Raw genomic sequence first — 24,036 nt, 5'->3', positions numbered from 1 at the left:
ATCCACTCCACCCCTAGTTTCAGCCCATATGCTTCAAATGGGCTTACACACCGCCTGCAAGCGGGGAGAGCACGTGTCTCATGCTTGGCCAATCATAGTAGTACCCTATGACCTTGGTCAAAGTTATTGGTCTAAAGCAAGGGTGAGCAGATTTTTTCAAAAGTGACAGAAATGATTGCTGGTTTCAACAGAAATAGTGGATAGTAAATATTTTAGGTGGAGAGGGTCATCCGGTCTCTGTTGCAGCTACTCAGCTCTGCCGTTTTAGCACAAAAGCAGCCATAGGCAATACGTGTAAATGACTGAGGCGGGGTCCCATGAAACCTTATTTACAGGAACAGGCAGTGGGCCAGATTTGGCCCGCAGGCTGTGGTTTGCCAACTCCTGGTCTAAAGGATGGGCATATGACCCAAAGCAAGCCAGTCAGGCCTAACCTGGGCTAGATCCTGGGACTTTTGTTTGGGTGATCAGAAAAAAGGCACTTTATCTTTTTTTTTCCTTGGAGCTATGAGGCTAAAAGGCTGGCACTGCCCAAACCTCCAAGTAGAGATATATAATATACATCGATTGCTATATAGCAAATTACCCCAAAACTTAGGGCCTTAAAACAAAAAATATTATTTCAGAGTTTCTGTGGGTCAGGAATCAAAGCATAGCTTAGCTGGGTCTTGTCTCCAGGTCTCTCACAAGGATGTTAATCAAGTTGTTGGCCAGGGCTGGGGTCTCATCTGAAGGCTTGACTGGGGACAGGTCCACTTCCAAGCTCACACACGTGGTTGTTGACAGGATTCAGTTACTTGTGGACCATTGGGCTAAAGGCCTCATCGCCTCACTGGCTGTTGGCCAGAGGCCATCATCACTGTCCTTCCACATGGGCCTCTCCATAGCACAGTTCACAACATGGCAGCTGACTTCCATAAGAGTGAGCAAGCGAGAGAGAAGACAGGGTAAGCAAGAAGGAGGCCAGAGTCTTTTTGTCATCTTATCTCAGAAGTGACATTGCATCACTTTTGCCAAATTCTCTTTGTTAGAAGTGAGTCTCTAGGTCCAGCCTGACCTCTAGGGAAGGGGATTGGCCAAGAGCAGGAATGTCAGCAGGTGGGGCTCATTAGGAGCCATGGCAGAGCTGCCTGCCCCATGAGAGAACTGCCTGGGAGTGAGCCAGCACACTACAAAGCCACACTTGGAGGAGCAGAGAGGAAGACCAAGCCTGCGTGATGGTGTCTGAGCCCCTGGATGGAGCCAGACCTGAAATAAAGGTACTCCCAACCTTCCGTTCTTTGACGCAAATTCTCTTTTTTTCCTTAAGGAAGTATTCGTTGGGTGTTTTGTTACTTACAAGCATCCAATCCCAACTGACAGACCCTCCATTACAGAAACCGAGTCAAAGGAAGCCTCGGGTATCTATAGTAATTGACAGAAAAAAGTCATTTTTCACTGACTGCTCCCTCTGTGCCAAGTAATGCCCTAAGCATGTTACACTTACTATCTCATCAGCCCATGAGGCAGCCGTTAGCAGTAGAGGATGCAGTAATGCTCTGTTTACAGATGAGAAAGCCAGGGCCCAGCGATGTCAAACCATTTGTTCCAAGCTTTAGAACTGACTTCCCCAGCTCTGTCTTATATCAAAGTTTATATTTTTGAACATCCATTAGGCTACGTGACTCCTCAGTGTCTCTTGGGTGAAAAGATCATTCATTTTACTTCTTTGTAGACTCTTTACAAGACCATTGCCTGAAGTTAAATACATTTTCCGTCCTGATCGATTCATCGACTGAGAAATCCATGAACTCCTCAGGCCTGCAGACTTATGGAGGGGGAACTTTAAGTCCAGCAGGGGGCATTTTCCTTACAGCTGTGAGAGGAAGGCAGGGTGGGTGTTTATTATGCCCACTTCTCAGGTGCTAAAACTGAGGCCCAAAAAGCATGGATTCACCACCGATCCACGTCGCTCACTGCCAGACAGGCAATGCCAGGATTCACCATCACACTCAACTGCCCCAGTCCGTTTGCAGCCTTGGACTTGTGCCTCTAACACAAAGAGAGAGGAGCTGGGGGGACTCACACCTTTGCAATATGGCAGGCGGTTTGGCATCAAGCAGCAAGGAGCATAGCAGGAATGGGGTGCTGTGGCACAGACTGTTAACTGTACCTCAATAACTTGTGTGTTCTTTTTTTTTCACGGTTAGAACTGCTGACGTTTTTGTGGGGTCTTTCACGAATAGTTCATACATTCAGTGTCCAGATAGCAACACTATGTAAGATGGTGTACGTTGAGACATCTCCTGCCCTTCCTGTGTTCCCTTCCTGGTCCTTAGGGGTAACCACTTTTATTGATTTCTTTTTCTTTCTTGTTGGGGTTTCCCCAGTAGCTGATCCTGGGACAAGGATTAGAAAGCAGGTAACTTATTTAGGAGGTGATCCCAGGAAACACCAGTAGGGGGGTGGGGAAGTGAGACAGAGGAGGGAAGGGGCTGATACAGTGTGTTATCAACACGGTGGCCACTGTGGGCAACTGGTGTACACTCCTGCTGGGAGCCCTGGAGACAGGGAGGCACCTGTGCCTCGTGGTTACCCACCTGCGGCTCGAGAGAGCTGGGGTGTTTACCCACCGACTCCCATCATTCCCTGACTGAGCGTTCCTCCCGAGGTGCCGGGAGGAGATTACCAGCCCAGGTTGTTCAGGCTGCTGCACACATGGGCAGAGTGGATGCTGGCAACAGGAGAAAACCCTCAGGAAAGAAACGCAGGTACCGGCAGTCGGAAGTCAGTCCAGCATGCACCAAGGTGACCAGGGCAAGGGGATGCGGGGAGGCACCAACAGCATTTATTATGCTGTATAGCCTTCCAATGTTTCTTTGTGCAAACAGAAGCCAATATGAATATATTGTTGCATTACCACCTTCCCTTCTGTCTCTTTCACCAGTGTGTCCCCAGCATGCTCGGCACAATGTAGCTATTCAATAAAGTCAATGAAATTTACAATAATTGTTACATTTTTAAATAGTTTTAAAAGTTATTGTAGTATAAGGGTAGTAGGTGGATGGCTGCCAATAATAATAACTAATATTCTTGCCTATTTACTGGTTGTCAGTCTTTTACACATACTCTCTCTTAATACTCAGAAAAACCATTTGAGGTAGGTAGAATTATTACCCTCATGTTACAGATGAGGAAACTGAGGCTCAAGGAGGTTAAGAGACTTGTTCAAAATCACACAGCCATGAAGAGCTGGACTCTGGTGAGATGATACACATAAAATGTGGTCTAAAATAGTACTTAGCACACGGTGAGCGTCTGAACGTTCACTCTTTTCACTGTCATATCACCACCACCACCTCTGTGCTCCTCAGCTGAGGAGAGTAAGTTACCTTCCCAAACCAGGCCTGGGATCTGCCTCTGGAGGTGGCTGAGGCTTCACAGGGAGGGAGGGGAAAGGAGGGGCAGGGAAAGGTTTGCGCATATCCTGCTGGCCATACGAAGCCCTGACACCTGCTCCCCGCTCACCTCCTTCGCTTATCTCCAGCACTCTGCCCACTCCAGCCAGACTGAGATTCCTCAAAAGTGCATCTCTTTACCTCCTTGTCTTTGCACGAGCTATTCCCTCTGCCTGGAACTCTCTTTGCCTCACTTCTCTGTCTGCCCAAGACCTACACATCTACAGATGTGGGGTTATGAATCCACCTCTTGCAGAAAGCTTTGCCTGATCATTTTTGTGAACATTTATCACACTGTCTAGTAACTGCCTGTTTACTTACTTACTTCTCATTACTCTGACTTTTTCAAAGGCTCGCTGTTGACTTCCTCAAGGTTAGCATGGCGCCTCACATCCAGATGGAACCCAATTAATGTTTGTTAAACAAATTAATGGCTCTGGTAGAAAACGTCACTCAAAGAGACTGTGTGGTCTAAGACATGGAAACACTAAAAGAACCTGAAAATGACAGTTGGTCAGTGTAATTTCACTGTTACCAGAAAGGGACTGGAATCTCATTTTTCTCCAGAGTAGGTAAGACAGCTGACCACGCCCAGCCTGCCACACCCTGCCCGGAGTCTGGAAGCTTAGAATTCCTATTCTTGGATAACATTCCTTTACAGCTGAGGAACTTCCAAACCTGTAGGAGCCGGCAGGTGAACTGGAGGCTGTTTTCTGTATACATAAAGGCCCGGCTCCACTTTGTTGCCCACACAATGTCCTCCTCCAGCATTTTATGTCATCATTTCAGATTCTAGTCCATGAAGGGGAGGGGCTGGGGAGTGGGAGCAGAAAGGAAAGAGGAGGAAGCGAGGATTTGTACAGTAGTTATTTCCGCTTTCAACTAAGACTGTGCCCAAGTGACTTTTTCACTAGTTTCTTTTTGTCATTTTAATTTTAAAAATTCTCTATGCTGATGGGAAGGTAAAGGGATACAGCCACTGAGAAACTAGTATGGCATTTCCTAGGAAAGTGGAACATGAGCATGTGCTATGATGGCCATACAAAGCCCTTACACAGCACTTCTCAAACTTACTGTGCATGAAAATCACTGGGGGATCTTGTTAAAATGTAGATTCTGACTCCAGTGTGTCTCAAAAGTGAACATAGATACCGATCACCTAGGGACACTGTTAAGCAGTAGATCCTGATTTCAGTGCTTCTCAAACTAATGTGAAGAATCACCTGGGATCTTGTTAAATGCAGATTCTGGGCATAGCGAGACTTACCCATGTGAATCAGGAAACCCGTGCAAGGATGTGCGCGGCCACCTTGCTCATAATTACCGAATTGAAGATGAGAGTGAAAACACGCAAACTACAGCTGCCTGCAGCAGCACGCTCACAAACTGAAAGCAGCAAGGAAAATTACTCCTGCAGCTCAAAAAGTAGGAAAATGAAGCAACGTGTTATTTAGGTGACCAAACTATTTTTAAATAATAATTACACAAAATTAAAGATAGTGGAAGAAGATGGCAGAAAGAAGGAGAAGCTATGGGATAGGAACATGTGAAGGGTTTTTTTGGTACTCAGAATGTTCTAAAGTTGTTGGTTACATGGGTGTTTGTTTTATTACTTAAATTGCACATTTATGTTTTATACACTCTTGAATGGGTGCCAGGTCTTATGATTTAAAATTTTAAAACTTAAAAGATTGCTAAAAGGTATATAGCAAGATATTAGTCACTCGGGCGACTGCATCACAAATACTGCTGTCCTGTCCCCAGGGACAAGGTACCAGTGCTCTGGTCTCCTGTGCATTCACAAGTTGATGCCTGTGGGGGGGGGGGGGGGGTGTATATGTGTATGTTAAATTTTATAGAGATGCTGTTATACATGTATTTACATACATATATACATATACACAACAGCATAATTTGTACACTTTTATGTTGACTATCTCACTTAATATATCTTGAAGAATATTCCATATCAACGCACACAGGAATACATTACACTTTTTATGATCACATGGTATTCCATTGAATGACAGAACCATACTTTAATTACTGCTTTTTAACTAAATACATCCCCTATTTTTTACAAAAGGAAATGTTCTAAGGATAATGTTCTCTTACACACAGAAAATTTAGGTTCTCCAACCCTTCCTCCTCCAAGCTTCTCCTCTGCCCCCATCTTGCTTAACACATAGCCATTGTTGATCCTTCTAGTACTTTTTTCCTCTGGATTTTCATATTTCACCATTGAAAACATATGGATTTAAATATGCGTTTAATTCTGCATCTATGTGGAACTTGCTTTGACTTCAGTGCAGTCGGTCTGGAGCTCTAGCCATGCTTGTGTACATAAACCTGGCCAATTACTTTTATTTGCTGCCTGGTATTCCATGATATGGCTAAACCGCAGTTTAATCTAACCATTCCCCTCCTGTTGGGGAGTGAGGTTGTTTCTCAATTTTTCTGCTATGACAATGGTGTTGCAACAGACATCCTTAGACCCGCCCCCTGTGCACACGTGCAGATGTTTCTCTGGCGGAGAACAGATGGAAAGCAGAACTGACAGATCATTGGCAGGGCACATTTACGAATTTATTGCCAAATTGCCCTCCAGAGTGGCTACAAACAGTCGCACTCCCACTAGCAATGCATTAGGAGACCAATTTCCCTGCTCCTTGCTAACAGTAGATGTTATTAGCATCCTTAATTTTTATGGATCTGATAGGTGGAAAAAAAACAAGGAATTTATGGTTATTTAATATTCTTTCCCTTATAACTAGTGAGGCCGGATACCCTCGTCTAGGGTCGTTGCCCAGAATCTGCATTTAACAAGATCCCCAGGTCATTACTCGGCACGTTAGTTTGAGAAGCACTGAAATCAGAATCTGCTTCTTAACAAGGTCCCCAGGTGATCTGGATCCATGTTAGATTTTGAGACACACCAGAGTCAGAATCTGCATTTTAACAAGGTCCCCCGGTGACTCTCATGCACCCTAAGTTTGAGAAGCACAGTGTGGGGGGAAAGAGCTGGGTCATAGGATATGCTCACCTTCGCTAATAAGTGTGTGTGCTTAATCTTTTCTATTCAGACAGGGTATAAAACACTATTTCAATTTATTTTAACTTGTGCTTCTTTAATTATACATGAGCTTGGACATTTTTTTTTTCAAGTTTTTAGGAGCCATATTTTTCTTTGCTGGGAACCAGTTAGTAACTGAGTCCTCTTTCTTTGCTTCAAACACATCAAAGCTGATCTCCTTAGAGCCTTGGCTGTCTCCTCTGCCAGGAATGCTCTCTGCCTGGCTCTTCCCATGGCTGCCTATTAGATTCAGACTTTAGCTCAAAGGTCACTTCTAGTCAAACTCAGGGACCCCCCACTGCCACCCAGCCACTCTCTATCACACCACCCCATTCCATCTTGATCTCTGCACCCCTCACTGTCTGAAATGACCTTGTACATTCATCGCTTCCTTCCTTCTCTGCCTGCCCTGCAGGATCTAGTCGGTCTAGCATATCACTCTATACCCAACACTCGGAACCAGGCAATAGTGTGGGCTCCATACATTATTACCAGATGAACAAATAAATATGAATTCCTGGCAGGTGAAGAAATAAGATTTGCTCCTGTCTAGCATTCCACCCCGTTTGGGAATCCTTTGTACCTGGATAAACACCTATTCATTCATTCCTATATCGGTAGTGGAGAATACTTGTGGTAATGACACAAGTCAAATGAGGTGGCTACTTAGGAGAACATGACCCAGCAAGGTGGTCGCACCCACAGGAGGTCCAGGACAATCAGAGACAATTTAGTTTTATCTATTTCTCTTAAAAAAGAAAGCAATTACTTCAGCAATATTAAATGAGTAGTATTAAAAATACTCATTTAATATATATGCTGAAACTGGTATGAAAGCCTGGGAATCTGTAACTCAGAAGGGTTGAGTAATGTTAACACAGGCTTGCTTGCTTCCAATTTATTTCCACATAAAACAGACTGTGTCTAGTTCATTGGAACCACCATCCTAGATGAGTGTTAGCTTTTATTATCAATAACTATAACTCTCCTGCTAGTACTATAAATACTGTTATTGTTATACTTTTGTTATTGTTACTATAAATAAGAACACTGTATAAATTGTTAACAGAGAGTACTGCCTGTGTACTAGACATTGGCCTGTATACTTTCATCCTCACAACCACGCTAGCTGTATTAACAGTGCCATTTTATTGATGAGAAAACTGAGACACAGCAGCTTTCTCAAAGTCACAGAGTAAGAGAGCCAGGATTCTAACTCAGGCTGGCTCCAGTCTGTGCTCTTACTTGCATGATACTGCCTCTGGAATCTTCATAATGCTTCCTGAAAAGATGTAGAGTGACACAGAGAACCTTTTGTATAATTGAGACGAACTCTTTCTCTTGGCAAAGTAGTTGAGTTATCGAAATTACAGTTATTCTCCATTTTTCTTTTACAAAGTGACAAGAGTTGAAAATTTATTGACTTTCTCGGTGAAGAAAGACTACCTAACAACCTTTTAAAACATATATATCATGAGGCTGGCCCAGTGGTGCAGTGGTTAAGTGTGCACATTCCACTTCCCTGACCTGGGTTCCCTGGCTCGGATCCTGGGTGCGGACCTACGCACTGCTTATCAAGCCATGCTGTGGTAGGCGTCCCACATATAAAGCAGAGGAAGATGAGCATGGATGTTAGCTCAGGGCCAGTCTTCCTCAGCAAAAAGAGGAGGATTGGCAGCGGATGTTAGCTCAGGGCTAATCTTCCTCAAAAAAAAAAAAAAACATATCAGGATAAAGGTGATATATAAAGAATGAGAAAGTAGTTTCCAAGAGACACCGCCCATTGAGAAAGTATTTTGGAATGCCTTTTTGGCCATGATTGTCTTGTTACGGTGATTTTGTTGCTGAAGACAATGAAAACGTCACCTATAAAAACCTCTGCGTGTTTAAACTTAACAGCAGAATTTTCTAATCTGTTTAAACATCTTCCAAATAAAGAGCTTCAGTGGGTTGGAAACTCATTTGTTAAAGATACAGTGATGCATCCTCTTCAATTTGGAAGAAGAAAATTTACGAGCAGGATTTCAAAAAAAGGAATAGTCTATTTAGATAATTGGTAAAAGGGATCCAAAATGGAGAATCATGACTTAGTAAGCATAGCCAGTAATAGTCTGCTTTCCTTTCGATCTAAATATCCTGTGACGGTTTTTTTTCTTTCAGTTAAAGCCCTTGAAATCAAGCCATTAAAACCAAACACGGCAATAAACTTAATTTAGGACCATAACTTTGAACGGATGCATTGCAAAATATTAAAACAATGCCTTCAAAAAAGTGAAATTTAAGCAGTTGCTGTCATTTCTGGAAAACAAGCAATTTTCACTGTTTTTTGTTGAAATAATACGAGCAGGGAAAATGCAAACCAAGAACATAGTCAAATATCATTGTATATTACTTTGATTGCCAAAAATTAAGACATCTGATAATACAGAGTGTGGGGAAAGGGTGTGGCTCCACGGTGTCTCTACCTTGCTGGGGGAAATGTAAGTCAGCGCCTCCACTTTGGCATTCTCTCTTAAGCAGTCACCAAGATCCAACCAATGTATCCATTCACTTAAGAAACTGACACTTTTTAGAAAGGTCACAGCCATACTATTCACAAGGCAAAGACGGGGAAACAACGGAAGTGCCCATCAACAGGGGGCAGATGAATTAACTGGGGTATTTTCACATCACGGAATATTACACATCAGTCAAAACGGAAGAAAGTCAGTGACAGCAATTTGGATGACCTTAGCAATATAATAAATGGGAGGAGAAAAGAAAATTCCTGGAAGATTACATACCCTCTTTTTGAAGTTCTTTAAAAATTAAAATTGTATTTTTTTTAAAGAATATGTGTAGGTGCAAAAAAACTTGCTAAAAAGAAAAGGCAAAGGAATTAAGTACGTAGGGTTTACGTTGATGGCTGTTAAACTGGAGGTGGGGGAGAAGGGGGAAATATGAGAGATGTAGGTTATGGTTAAGGTCCCATGGTGGGTTCCCTGATATTTATTATATCATAAGCCAAGGAAGAAACAAGCAACCAGTATTAGCCAGTGACGGATCAGTAATGACAGCGTGTCATCTTCCAAGGATTGATTAATCCAATTATGTGTGCCTGAGAAGAAATGATCTATACTTGTAGCAAATACAAACACACCCACACACCTCAAGCTGTATAAAGGCTACCGCATGTCTCCCATCCTCCTGGCTGGGTCCACTCCATTTTCAGCTTCCCCCGAGGCAACCACTGTCCCCAGTTTATCCAGTATCCTTCTGAGACACTCCAAAAGAAGACATAAACGTAAGCGCGTATGTATGTTTTCAAATGGCTTTACGTATAATGTAGCTACACACACATCTCAAAGAAAACTTTGAGTTGCTTTAGAAATATTTTGTCTCGACAATTTAATGTCGAGTGACTTCCCCGGCATTAAACAAAACCCCCTAAAATCAATTCCCAACTTGAAAATCAACGGGAAGTCTGAGGAAGACAGCGCAGTTTTTGAGAAACAGGAAAATGCTCCTCTTACATGCCGTCCCCTAGGGTTTGCCAGCGGTAACCTCTCGGAAGGCATATTACAGGACGCCGCGAAACCCCACAGGGCCCGCGCGACCACAGCACCAAAACTCACCCCCGGCGCGGTTAGAAATACAGATTCCCAGGTCTCGCCCCCACGGATTCAGAGCCGAACCGGGTCTTTTTAAACAAGGGCCCCCACGTGACTCTCAGGTTTGGGCAAGCTTGGGGCACAGCCCGGCCTTAAGTAACTCCCCAATTTGAAGAAAGTAAACGCCTGGGGGATGTAAGTGGCTTTCTTGCTCCCTGTTGGATGTCGTTTACCTGGCGCAAGGAGGGGGTTCCCCCACCCCCTCGGGTCTCATCAAGCTCTCAGCCAGTCTGAGCACGAACGCCAATTAGCTCAACCCCCGGAGGACCACGCCTCAGTCACCTGCTGGGCGGGACGCGCGCCCCTGTTGGCCCCACACGCCTCTCCCTTGTGGTCTTAGACCCGGGGCGGGGGGGGGGGGGGGGGTCGTGCATAAAAATACAGATTCCTGGGCTCCCCGCCTGAAGCCAAAACTTTCGGAATCTGCATTTTTAACTGGCTCCCCAGCAACGGTTCCCCCCGCAGCGAGGCACACTCTGGCCTCATTTAAATTTTAAATTCGAACATGCAGCCAAGGTGGAGAACCACGAGGGGAGGTCGTGCTTCTCAACCTTGGCTGTACATCAGAATAACCTGGGCAACTTTTTTTTAAAGAAAAAAACAATGCCCAGGTTTCAGCCCAGACCAATTAAGTCGCAACCTAAAAGCGCGCGGCCGGTGCAGCAGCAGCCGCTACATCACCTGGGAGCTCGTTAGAAATGCAGACTCTCGGGCTGCACCCCACACGCACGGAGTCAGAATCTGCATTTTAACGAGCTCCCCAGTGATTCGTGAGCACATTCAAGTTGGAGGAGAGCTGTGCTTCTGAAATTTTAATGGGCAAACGAATCACCTGGGATCTCGTTAAAATGCAGACACGGTTTCTCAAACTTTAATGTGCATGCGAGTCACCTGGGGAGCTCGTTAAAATGCAGATTCTGATACAGCGGGTCTGGGGTGGAGCCCGAGAGTCTGCATTTCTAACGAGCCTCCAGGTGGTGCGGGCTGCGGGGCAGCCGACCGCGCTTCCCCGCGACCCCTGAGGTCTTGGCTCCGGGCCAATCAGCCGTCAGCACTCGATATAATCGCCCCGCTCGGCCGAGGAGCAGAACTGCCGCGACACGCGCGCGCCGGCTGCGGAGGGGTGATTTCCGAACTCGGGGAATTGCTCGTGTGAAGTAGGCCACTCGTAGGGACTCACCGCGGGGACGCGATCCTCACGCCATGTCGCGGCGCAAGCAGGCCAAGCCCCAGCACTTGGACTCCGAGGAGCCGCAGCCTGCGCGCCGGGAGTCGGCGGGGGAGGTGGTGCGGGTGCCGGGTGAGTAGCGCTGCGGACGCCCTGCCTGGGGGCTGGGGGCAGCTTCTCCGACCCGCGCCTGGGGGAGGTACCGGAACCGGGCCCGGGAGGGCGGGTGAAGCTTCCAACTCCGGTTCTGAGGCTTGGGCCTGGGCGCCCCCACCCTTGTAAATTACACCCCTAGTAAATTCCTCCTCTCGGGGTAAATTACGCTGTTCCCCACGTGGATTCCTCCAGGCACTCCCCCCAAGCGCTAGTAAGCGACGCTTCATGTCCGAAACACGGTGGAAGGATGCTCTCAGATCTTTTCGGAGGCTGTCTTCGGGGCGCGCTAGCACCCGGGGTCCCCTACCTCCTTGGCGCTGGGCTGGGATTGCGCGCCGGGAAGGTGGGCGTTCCCAATCCCGCGCCTCAGGCGTCCTTTTGGGGAATGGGGGGATATCTGAAAAACGTCAGAGTTTCTCTCGGGACCTGGGGCTAGATGCTGGAGGGGGACAGAGCAGGGAACAAGGACAACGAAACTCCGGCCCTCCTGGAGCTTATGGCCCAGTGGGGACGAGAAAGATGGTACACGAGATAAAGCGGTGCAGCGTAAAGTGTGCTAGGGGTGAGCGCTAGGGGAAAACATCGTAAAGCAGGGAAGGGAGATATGAGGGGGAGGGGGCGTTTCAAACGCGTTGTGCAGAGATAGGCCTCCCGGAGGAGGGCACCGTCGAGTAAAGCCTGGAGGTTGTGAGGGAGCGAGCTGTGAGGATGCCTCCGGGAGAGCGTTCCAGGCGTCAGTGAGGCTGGAGCTGCGAGGGGTCAGATGAAGTCAGAGAGGTGATGGGGTCCCGCGGGCTCCAGTAAGGACTTTGCCTTTTACTCTAAGTGGAGCCGTTGGGGGGGGGGGGGGGCTTGCGGAGCAGGGTAGTGCCGCGGCTGGACTTAGCAGGCTCACCCCGGCTGCCAGGTGGCCGGAGGGGGTCGGGGCGAAGCGGAGAGACCCTGACCTACCCTAACCCCTGGGGGCGGCACTTCTCACCCTGTGGTCCCTGGAGCCTCCGCTTCTGAAGAGCCCGCGGGTAGGGAGTTTTGCTACTCGCCGAACTCCTCGGGCATCCGCCCCCTTTGGAATCTCGGGGTTGGGGTGGGGTCGGGGAATCTGCATTTCTAAAGCGCTTCCCCTTCGGATTATCTTGCACTCGGATTAAGACAGTGTAGGTTCCTGCTAGATCCGCTCTCCGTCCTCCTCCTCTCCTCCCCCTGTGGTTAACTGGTGCCTTTTTCTCAGCGAGGGGGTGGGGAGAGGAGTTCTAACTGGACTTTCTTCTCTTCTCCTCCCCCGAATTTTCCGGGCGGGGGGATCCTGAGTCTCTTCTGCGAGGAGGCTCAGACCTCCAGCAGCAGAGGTCGGTCTGGTGGAACTTGTTAGAAGTGGAAAAATTACCACTCAGACCCCCTGAATCAGGAACTCCGGAGGTGCAGCCCCAGCCACCTGTGCCTGGTCTCATGACCGCGCTGTCCCAAGGAGCTGGTGGAGGGGAGAAGCTTAAAGAAGCCCCTCCTAAATTAATAGATCGTACTGAAAAAGAAAACTTGGCCTGACGGAGCTGCCTTAACCAAAATATCGTGGTGCCCAAGGCCTAGGATGGGGGTGGGTAGGTGGGAAGGGGAGGGTCTCCCTGGGGTAGGAGGGAGGCCTCCTCCTGCTCTTCTGGAAGAGAAATTGGGGATTTATTGGGGGGGGGTTGAATCTTTTGGGGAAGCGACTATAAAAGATAATTCCTGAATAAACCTAGGCTGTTGATCAAAGTGAAGTGCCATGGGCAGCTACTTATTCCTGTGGACAGCGCTGGGAGGGCACCTCCTGGAGCCGTGCCCTGGGTTTTGAGGGGTTGGGGAGGGTGTTCTGTGTTGTGCAGTACTCAGGGTACCCCCCCCCCCCCCCCCCGCCATGGGAACAGGTCATAAACAATCCGAATTAGGCTCTGGTGCAAAGAAAAAGCAGCCTTCCAACCGATGTGTTTTCACCTGCATTCTAGGTCTGTGATGCTCAGCAAGAGGCCTGCTTTTTTTCTTTTTTCTTTAGGTTGGGCCCCTCTTAATTTGCAGATGGCTTTGCAACTTGAGTAGCTTTTGGAGGAAAAAGAATGGAACAGGTCAATTGGTAGACTTCAGTCACCAGTTAAAAAAAAGGGGGGGGGTACGGGGGCAGGAAAACAACCTTACGAAAAGAACATCGATTTCTTAAAGGGTTAAAATGCCCCTTGTGTTCAACTGGGTTCTCTCAAATGTGGCCCACCCCCCCGCTTTGACTGGAAGGATCTGGGCCTGCTGTGCCTTTCTCAGGAGGGTGTGGCCTTACAACCTTCCTTGGTTTCCTGGGTATCTAAAGGTGAACGATGTCTCCTTGAGGACCCTACAGCCTCTCCATCGCATTCTAACCCTGGATAGTGTTGGCCTCAGTTTTCTGATAGCTCTAACCCATCAATCTCCCATCTGCCTGTTTTCAGGTTTGCATTGCACAGTGCATTTCCCTTTCCCTGAGAATTGGGAGCTCGCATGTGTACACATCGGTGAATAAAACCAAGAACATTTATGTAGTGCTGACTTACATACAAGGTTCTTTGATGTATGCTAAAGAACTTAATCTTCATCTAAACTTAGAAGATAGGGGCTGTCATCCTCATTTTACACATGGGAACTGAGGAACAGAGAAGTTGAGTAACTTACCCAGGGTCACACAGCTAATAAATGATAGAACTGCGATTTGAAATGCACCAGCTGGCTTCCCAGTCAGTTCCCTAAATCACGGTGCTTTACAACCTCTCAGATTTCAGTTTTTCAGTCTTACTTGGTTTCTGTGGGATTAAAAACTCTCAAGTGTTTGATGGTTTTCTTTTTTAATATGCGAATTGCTAAGTAGCGCAAGGTTTTGTTTTTCCTCTGAGAGACATAGTGATGGGCTTCAGATCTGGCAAGTGTGGCTTCTCATCAGCTGAAAACTTCTAGCCCTGCAACCTTGAGCATCCTCCTGAGTCAGTTTCCTTTCTCAAAGAGCAGAAATTCTCCAAGTGTGGTCCCCAGACCAGCGGCATCAGCATCGGCTGGGAACTTGTTAGAAGTGGAAAAATTACCACTCCGACCCCCTGAATCAGGAACTCTGGAGGTGCAGCCCCAGCCACCTGTGCCTTAACAAGCCCTCCAGGTGATTCGGATGCACATGTTTGAGAAGCGCTGGCTTGGCGATGTGCTCTAATGCATGGGAATCGCCTGGGGATCTTGTTAAAGTGCAGATTGGTTCTGTAGGCCTGGGACCTGAGGTTCTGCATTTCTAACAAGCTCCTGGCTGATGCTGATGGAAGTGCCCAGGAGACCACCCTGCGAGCAGAAGAGGCTTAGAGCCCTGTGCCAGAATCACTTGGAGTGATTCTGCTTTGGAAATGCAGGGTTCTGAGATCTGCCCCTAGTTGTCGGTAAGCCTGGGGTGAGGCCTGGGAAGCCACAGTTAACCCACAACATAGGCGATTCTGATGTAGATGTGGGAGCTGTCCCAGGCATCAGAGGGTGTTTAGCAACGTCCCTGGCCACCGTCCCGTAGAAGCCACTGTCACGCACATGTGCACACATGATCGTGACAATCAAAAATGTCCCTTGGGGCAAAATGACCCCTCAGTTGAGAGCCACAGAACAAGGTCATTTATTCAGACCTTGTTAAGGGGCTTCAAGTGCCGTACTATTCCACTGTGACATCTACAGTCCTTTCTAACTGAAGCCTCGTAATTGCGGGTACTCGACACAGGCCAGCGCTGCACTGAGAATTACCTTCATCTCTTAACGCTACAGCTCCGAGGCAGGTCAGTGTTCCTTTTTACAGAAGAGTAAACAGACTCAGAAAGGGTAAGAAAGTTGCCCATAGTCACACAGCTAGCATGTAGCTGAGCAAACCCTATGCCTAAAACTTGTGCGCCCCCCCCCCCCCCCCCCCCCCCGCAGTGTGCTCTCCAGCTTCACCTTCTATCCTTGGGACAAAAAAGTTCCAGACCTTGGTCTGTGACTTATAAACCAGTCCATATATATATATATATATATATATTTTTTTTTTTTTTTTCTTAAGACTTCAGACATTAGCAGCAACTCTTTTTTCCTTGGACTTAAATCTACTTGGAGAGAAATCACTTTACAGTCTTTTAGGAGTACTTAGTCTTGGTTATAGAAATTTTTAAGCCTACATATTAGATTGAACCATATGAAATTGCTATCTGACCATTTTGGCCCACAAAAACGGCCATTTCAGATGGTTCAACTTTACTGAAAGTAGAGAGAATGATACAGTGAACTCCCACGTCCCCATTGCACGGCTTCAAGCAAATCAGACATATATACAACTTGTAAATATCCATCCCTCATCTACAAGAATGCTGTTAAAAACTCTAATTTCATCTTCACACCTTTAAAAAATTTTTTTAAAAATCCCCTATCAAAGTTTCGGTTGGTCTTCACACTTCTCACTGTCTTAAGTGGCTTTCACAGTGTGTTTAAATCAGGATCCAAATGGGGTCCTGATCTGGGGGACCATCCGCTCAAGTCTTCGTCTCTGGTTTTTCCCTCCTCCATCTTTCTTCAAGTTACTTGTTGAAACAACCGATTTTTGTCCTGGAGGGCAGTGGGGCTTGAAGTGTGGTCTGTGGCCTGTTACTGAATTGAGACGAAAGCTCAGAAACTGAGAGTAAGCATTTAAAATTAGCTCGGCATTGCCACGCATCCAGCTATCCGTGATAGCTAATAAGAACGTTGGGGCTCTTATTTTTGTCTTTTCTCGTAATTTGTGTGTGTTATATTTTATAAAAATATTGGCCTGTGGTGGATCGGAAATGATTTTACACACTGGTCTTCACCGTGTCATTCGAGAAGCGCTGCGATAAGGTGTTGCAGTCTGGATCTTGCAGATTGTGTCCGTCTCCTGTTACCATGTCCCTTTGTCCCCTGTATTTCCTGGAAATTGGCAGTTGGAGGAAGAGAACTTTTGTGAGACCAGTGTGTGTGTGGTTTCAGTTTTGAATGTTTTTGGAGAGGTGGTAAAGGGAGATGAAATAAGCCCAAACCTGCTCTATAAGACTCACCATGGTGGCTATATTTGAGAAATTAACACTTGTTTTTGGTCTCGATTTCAGCTTCAGAACTAGATAATGATGTTCCAAAGCCACCTTGTCCCTCCGCTGATGGCAGTGATACCCAGAAAGCCCCTGTCATGACTCTTCCCTCAGAGACAAAGGAGCAAACGGCGACCCTTGGGGAAAGGACATTCAACTGTTGCTATCCAGGTACGCGCCGAGCCCCTTCTCTGTGCCAAGCACCATCACACAGCCCTGCTTGAACTCACACACTGAATCCTCGTGTTGCATCTGCACGGTCACGACGCAGGGGCGTTCTCCATGGGTCCTAGGTGTCCTGTGGCATCGAAACACCGTGTGACTCACCAGATCTTCAGATTCATAGTAGCTTCCTTTTTTGAGGTTATGTTTTAAGAAAAGCTGGCTTTTTTTCTATTCTAGGTTGCCACTTCAAAACTGTTCATGGCATGAAAGATTTGGATCGCCACCTAAGAATCCACACAGGTAGGTATCCATTCCTTTGTTCAAAATGTTAGCGTTAAAGGAAATGGATGTGAATTAAGTCGTGGGCATATAGTGGAGAGCAGGACAGAAGTGGTCTCTGCCTCAGGGAACTTAGTGGGGTGGCTGGAACCTAAGAATCACAGGCAGAAATGGTAACTGACAAAGGCCAGAGAGTTCGTTCTAGGAGAACCTGTAGCAGAGGGATTTGATCTAGGCTGGTCAGAAAAGACTTCTGAAGAAGAGACTCTTGACTTGAATGTGAAAGATGGCTGAGTAACCAGACAAGGAAGAGAAGAAAGCATTCCAGGCAGAGGGAGCAACAGGTTGGACCAGCCTTGTAGCCTCAGGAATCTTAGAGAAGAGCAGTAAGGCTGCTTCTTAAGGTGCCGCCTTTGGAGCACCCAACAGCTGAGAGTACAGAGAAATAAGATGTGCCTGAGCAAAGGAATGCCGTGGGCTAGAACCAGGGTCTGCACACCGCGGCCCACGGGCCAGATCCAGACTCTTGTCGTGGCCGTCTGTCTGCCTGTCATCTGTGGCTGCTTTGGCCCTACAGTGCTGTACTGGGTGGTTGCTGGAGAGACACTAGGGTACACAAAGCCTAAGGTATTTTCTACCTGGCTCTTTACAAAAACTTTGCCAACCTTTGGTTTCTAGTGTAGACCCTATGGCAGCCTGTATGAGCTAGGATACTGGTCTGTTTCCTCTTACAGAAACCAACCAAAGTGGCTTAAGCACAATCAGGCTTATTTCTCTCAAGTACAATTTAAGAAGCAAGTGGTCCACAGCTGGTAGAATGACTGTCATCCTCAACACACAGCTTCATCCCCAGCTCCAAGGCAGCTGCTCTAATACTCCAGCTCTCTTAAGCAGTGGAATGCGGAAGCGGGGGGAGGTGCTACAGCATCCTTCCCTCAGGCTGTGCCCCAGAAGCATCCTTATGACTAGTGGGATGTGAGCGGAACTTAGTCGAGGCCACACCGAGCCTGAAGGGCAGCTGAGAAATGGTTTCAAGAAGGGCAACCACGTGCCCAGCTGAAACTTGGGAGCTCCATCATTAAAAGGACAGCTCTCTGGACAACTAGTATTCTCTACTGGAAATGGGCATTGTGCCATAGAAATAAGAGAACGAAGGGTCCATTTTGTCTGGGAGGAGTGAGTCATGAACGGCCTCTTAGTGAAGGAAATATTTATCCTCATCTTGAAAGACAAGGCTGCTGAGATGTCAGTAAGGGTGTGCAGATTGCAGGAGCCACTTGAACAGAGATGAGACCCAACCAACATGGCCAGTTCAGGCCACTTCAAAGCAGGTGACTGTCCTGAGGATGGCTGGAGCAGTGGTTCTCAACTGGGACGGTGCTACTGCCATCTGCTGGGTGGGAGCCAGAGGCGCTGCCAAAATCCTAGTGCACAGGACAGACCCTATGACAGAGAATTATTAGGCCCCAGATGTCAACAGTGTTAAGGTCGAGCTAGAGAGAGAGGCAGGGACTGGATTAATAATGGTTCAGGAGTAATACAGAGCATTATGGGGATACAGAAAGGATAAGGGTAGGGCCCCGTCCTCGGTGGGGTTCACTGAGTCGGGGATGCAGATGTGGACTGACCGATTGCTCTGCTAGTAGATGTGTTACTTGGGCTGTTTCTCTGGGTCAAGGCAGCTGCTCTATTTCTCTGAATCTCTTAACCAATAGAAAGTAAGAGGGCACTGGGGGACGCACAGCATCTCTCCCTCGGCATGACCCGGAAGTGGTATCCCTTGTGATTAGTAGAATAGTGAGATCCAAATAATAGTGGCTTAAAACCAGAGGATTTGTCTTGTGATAGTCCAAGTTAAATATGGCGGTCCACCCTGTGCTTTCAGGGGCTTGGGCTCTTATTTCGACACCTCAAGCATGCAGCTGTCATTGGATATCTGAGAGGGCTTACTGACACCTTAAAGGTACATCCTGGAAATTACACACATCACTTGGGTTCATGCCCACTCAGCCAGAACTTAGTCACATGGCCGCTCTTAGCCGTGGAAATGAAGGCTGGCTGAATGAAGTCTTGAATCCGTGTGGCCGTGTGCCCAGCTACAAAGAGAAGGTTCTAAGACCAAGAAAAAGGAGAACGGATGTGTCAGCCAGATGCCATCTCTTGACCCAGCTGTAAGTGGGAGGCAGGGATGGCAGTATATGTGTAGGGGGTTGTTTAAGGCTTAAGCTGAATCTTTGCTAAATGGAACCACTGTCTCGATCTTTCTACACTTAAATATTGAAGACCCTCAGTTTTCATGTTTTATCTACAATTACTGCATTAGAAATGAAAACCAAAACTATTTTTTTCACTTAAAAATAAGCCCATTATATGTTAACCCCTTTATGAAAAGTAACTGTTTTCCAAAATAAAAAGTGTGATAAGTGGCATTGTTCATACCTTTGCAAATCCCTCATGTCTTGTTTAATAGGCGGCTGGCTTCTCATATCTGTGTAAAGTCATTGCCATGTGCTTCGGTTGAAGTATATGAAGAAAACCTGGCCTCTCACACTGTGATTGGAAATGGACTATTTTGCTAGCGTTTTCAGATAATTATTTTTCTTTAATACATACCAGAACACAACAAATGGTAGTTTCTTAAAGATTAGTTGCTATCGTGAATCTGTGACAGTGTCCATAAACTTGTCAAACTGTTAAAATCCATTGGTCTGTGTTCCAGTTTGAATGACTCTTACCCGTGCTTGACTTTTGACATGCATTGGTCATTTGGAAAATACTGGTTTACCAACTTGTGTCATTCTTCCAAATGTTGGCCCATTTTATTATACCACGGGGAGAAAAATCACTTTTGTTAATATACCAATCTTGTCAGAAAAATCTAAGAACTGGGAAGCTGCAAGCCTGGAATAGCAGATATGTTCTGAAGGTCTCATTTTATGGGCTGAATGTTATCATTGCAGTCTTGTTGGTAATTTTCTTTGAAATGGCGGGCTCACTTTGTTCATTTTTAAGAATGTCCGCAAAATACCAAATCTGAAAAAAACCATAGTCGGTCACTTCTTTCAAGTCAAGATGGTGCTGCGTGGGAAAAGCACCAAGTTTGCAATGCAGCCACCCCACAAGAGCTCGTTCTCAAGACAGCCAGTGTGTGTTGGTTTGCAGCAGAATCCTTAGACATACTTCCCATTTCGTTACACAGAATGTTAAAGGGTTGTTCAGGGGGAGAGAGTTAATCAGTTACAGTTTTTGCTGTTTGCAAGGATATTCCTGGGTGAAACCGGCTCTGTGCTCCCCGGGAGGGCTTGACGGTGAGGACGATCAGGACTGCTGGTGGAGCTGGCGGGTCCATGCTAAGGCGCCAGTTGCTCCTGCATCAGTGTAAATGTCAACAATGGAAAGGACAAGTCATGTTTTAGCAGTGGTATGAAAATACTTCTGACTGCGGACTCAACAGGAGAGTCTTGAGGACACTCAGACTACACTTTGAGAGCTGTAGAGATGGAATTGACAGCAAACGCGGGAGTGGCTGAGAACTGGGCATCTGTGCCTAGAATGCAGGCTCACTGAGGGCTTTACTTGGGGAGAGGAAATTAGAAAGCTGGGCTGCGATCACATTGGAGAAGTCTTGGAAAATTGAGCCTTGAACTTGGTTTGAATCTTTATTACCTTTATTCTAGAGTTACTTTGGTTTTTTAAATACAGTCGTGTCTTTTAATGACAGGGATACATTCTGAGAAATGCATCGTGAAGTGGTTTTGTCGTCATGTGAACATCATAGAGTGCACTTACACAAACCTAGATGGAGTAGCCCACCACACGCCTAGGCTCTCTGGTACTGACGTCATGGGACCACCATTGTGCGTTCGGTCCATCCCTGAGGGAAACGTCATTACGCAGCTCGTGACTGTACCTTAAATACCAGTTTGTCCTGGATGAAAAACTAAATTTTCAAATACATAATAGAAAGGGAGTGAGGAGTAGAGTTGGGAAGAGCAGGATAGGAAATGCTTTATTCCTATTTTTTCCTCATGTAAAAACTTAAGCAAAAAAAGTAGGAAAATCAATGTTAATAGTAATTCTGGATAGAAGATTTAAAAAGCGTCAATTTTCTCTTTATACATTGAGTATATATTGCTTTTTCAAATTTTTAATCACCCCAATAAAAGGCGAATAAATCATATTATTTGAAGTGTACAATGACAGGATGTGTTCTTTCTGCCACCTCTACTTTCAAACCACTATCCTCTCGCTTTCTAGATAGTAAAATTCATCTGGAAGAGAGAAGACACAAAATTAGCCCAAAAACTTTGGACAAGAGTTTTTGCTTCATCAGAAATTACCATAGAGCTATAATTGAGATAATATGATAGTAGAACTGGACTAAACATGGAACAGAAGGGAGTGTAGAAACACCTGTGAGTGCAAATTCCACATCTGATAAAGATGGCGTTTCAAGTTGGTGGAGGAGTGGGTGAACTCTGACCTATGGTGCCACGACAATTGGCAGTCTATTAAGACAAAGGTAATGATCCTTCACCTCACCATTCACACACACCAAATATATTAAATATTAAAGTCTATAACAAGAAATGCAGGATGACAAATTTTATGGTGTAAGCAGACAGGCAAATAGCAAAGACCACAAACAAGACAAATATGACTCAGTTAAAACTTATAACAAGCCACCATTAAGAAGTTGAGACAGGTGTCCCACAACAAGAAACTTGTGGGGCCGGCCTGGTGGCGCAGCGGTTAAGTTCGCACGTTCCGCTTCTTGGTAGCCCAGGGTTCGCTGGTTCGGATCCTGAGTGTGGATGTGGCACCAATTGGCACGCCATTCTGTGGTAGGCATCCCACATACAAAGTAGAGGAAGATGGGCACGGATGTTAGCTCAGGGCCAGTCTTCCTCGCAAAATGAGGAGGGTTGGCAGTAGTTAGCTCAGGGCTGATTTTTCTCAAAAAAAAGAAACTTGCAAGGTAGGGCAGAATTAATCCTCAGAATATTTGAGGATTACTACAAATAACCCCAATGGAGAAGGACATGAACAGGCAATCACCTAAACAAATGCCAATACTCACATGAAAAGCCCATGAGCAATAAAGTGCAAACGAAACAAATACTGTGAGGTACTGTATTAAAATAGCAAATCGAAGAACACTGTCACCCAGCTCTAATTTAATCATTGCCACGCCCTTCCTCCCCAGCTCCCAATTCAGAGAGGGAACGGGATGTCTTTAGCGAGAAGACTGGGGACATAGAAACTTGATAGAGTGCAGATAGTAGCAAACCTGGTTTAAAATTTTGTGTCTCCAGGCCCCTAGCTGTCCTCTCATTCTTTAGTTCAACCTTACATCCATCTGTATCTTGTTCCAGGCTCTAATGGAATGCTTTGATCTCACCATCACTTGCAGTTGGAGTCCTAGATTCTTGTAGAGATCACTTATCATGTTAAAGAAATTTCTTGTTCCTTAGCCTTAGGAGGTCAGTTTTGGGGGTTTTTTAAATTGAGAGTGATGGTTGAATTTCAAATGTTTTGCTTTTTTTTTTTTTTTTTTTTTTGGTGAGAAAGATTGGCCCTGAGCTAAGATCTGTTGCCAGTCTTGCTCGATTTTGTATGTGAGATGCTGCCACAGCATGGCTTGATGAGCAACGTGTAGGTCTGCGCCCAGGATCCGAACCCGTGAACCCCGGGCTGCTGAAGCAGAGCACACGAACCCAGCCACTATGCTGCTGGCCCACTGTTTTGCTCTTTTTAAGATGGTCCTGTGGTGTTTATTTAGCCTCATAAAGGAGATTGACTTATAACGTTTGGATTTTTCATCCCACTTTGTATTCATTTGGCGTTGATATCAGGGTGAATCTATCATGAAATGAGTTGAGGCATTTTTCTTTCTTTCCCTGTGCTGTTAAACAGTTAATTGAATGTGGAGACACTTTCCCTGGAAAATTTGGTGGAATGTGCCCGCAGTACTCTCTCTGCCTGAGACTTTTTATCAGAGGATGGAGAGGTGGTGTAGATGAGGCTGTGATGACAGCATCAGTCTCAGTGGCAGTTGAACACTGCTCTGCTCGTCCCAGTGCCCCTCTGGGCCAGTCACAGCTCTGCCCCTTGTCTTCTCTCCAGATAGTGTTCTCGGCCTTTTTTCTGCTATGGGCTCCTGGCAATTTTATGAAGCTTATGGCCTCAGAATAATGTTTTTAAATGTAATAAAATCACACTAAAGGACTATATCTCAGTATAGTTGCTATCAAAGTGTTAAACGTGTGCTATCTTAATACTGTAAACCTTGCTACCCAAAGTGTAGTGAAGACCAGGAACGTGAGCATCACTTGGGAGCCTTTTAGAAATGCAGAATCTCAGGCCCCGCCCAGACCCACTGAATCAGAAACTGCATTTTACTGTTTCTGTGAGTTCAGCTTGAAAAATGAGGATGTTGGTCAACGGGTACAAACTTGAGGTATGAGATGAATAAATTCTGGGGATCTAATGTACAGTGTGGTGACTGTAGTTAACAATACAGTATTATATGCTTGAAAGTTACTAAGAAAGTAGGTCTTAAATGTTCTCATCACAAAAAAATAGCAATTATCCGAGGTGATGGAGGTGTTGACTGACGTGGTAATCATACCTCAGTATACGTGTGTTAAATCATCACATGGTACACCTTAAACTTATACAATGTTATATGTAAATTCTATCTCGAAGCTGGAAAGACATCTGCATCGTAATGAGACACTCCTCACCCCCAGATGCTTAGTATGCACAGGAGCACTGAGAAGCCCTACATTTAATGTTGGGATCTAGTGGCTGGTCCACTGACGACCTTAATCGTGAAGTAGTAATGAACATAAATGACGTAGTTCAAGTGTGATACCCTGGGTCGTCTGTCAATTGGCTTTGTTTTCTCTTCCCACTGAATGCTAGTACAGTATGGGATTCCATTTAAATAATTTCTGTAGGACTTTGCAGATATTTTCCCATCTTGCTGCCGTCCAGTGTTGTCTGAGGAGTTGTG

General features: G+C 46.0%; 1 protein-coding gene across 4 annotated transcripts in view; it reads left to right on the top strand.

Annotated features, from left to right (window-relative positions):
- ZFP64 (ZFP64 zinc finger protein) overlaps positions 1 to 24,036 on the top strand; it is a 99,638-nt gene that overhangs the window by 50,629 nt on the left and 24,973 nt on the right. For 3 of the 4 annotated variants that reach the window (XR_011430699.1, XM_070247053.1, XM_001488519.7), the window contains exons 6-7: positions 16,596 to 16,745; positions 16,977 to 17,039. Coding sequence is in view for 3 of the 4 variants with exons in the window: in XM_070247053.1 (XP_070103154.1) it covers positions 16,596 to 16,745; positions 16,977 to 17,039 (213 nt within the window). In the remaining variant the exon portion in view is untranslated. Of the gene's footprint in view, positions 1 to 11,018; positions 11,461 to 16,595; positions 16,746 to 16,976; positions 17,040 to 24,036 lie in introns of those variants that run through there. The other variant, XM_023626766.2, reaches the window with a different exon arrangement.

The sequence above is a fragment of the Equus caballus genome, chromosome 22, assembly GCF_041296265.1.
Source record: "Equus caballus isolate H_3958 breed thoroughbred chromosome 22, TB-T2T, whole genome shotgun sequence".
Taxonomy (NCBI): Eukaryota; Metazoa; Chordata; class Mammalia; order Perissodactyla; family Equidae; genus Equus; species Equus caballus.
This window is presented reverse-complemented; position numbering and strand designations above follow the sequence as displayed.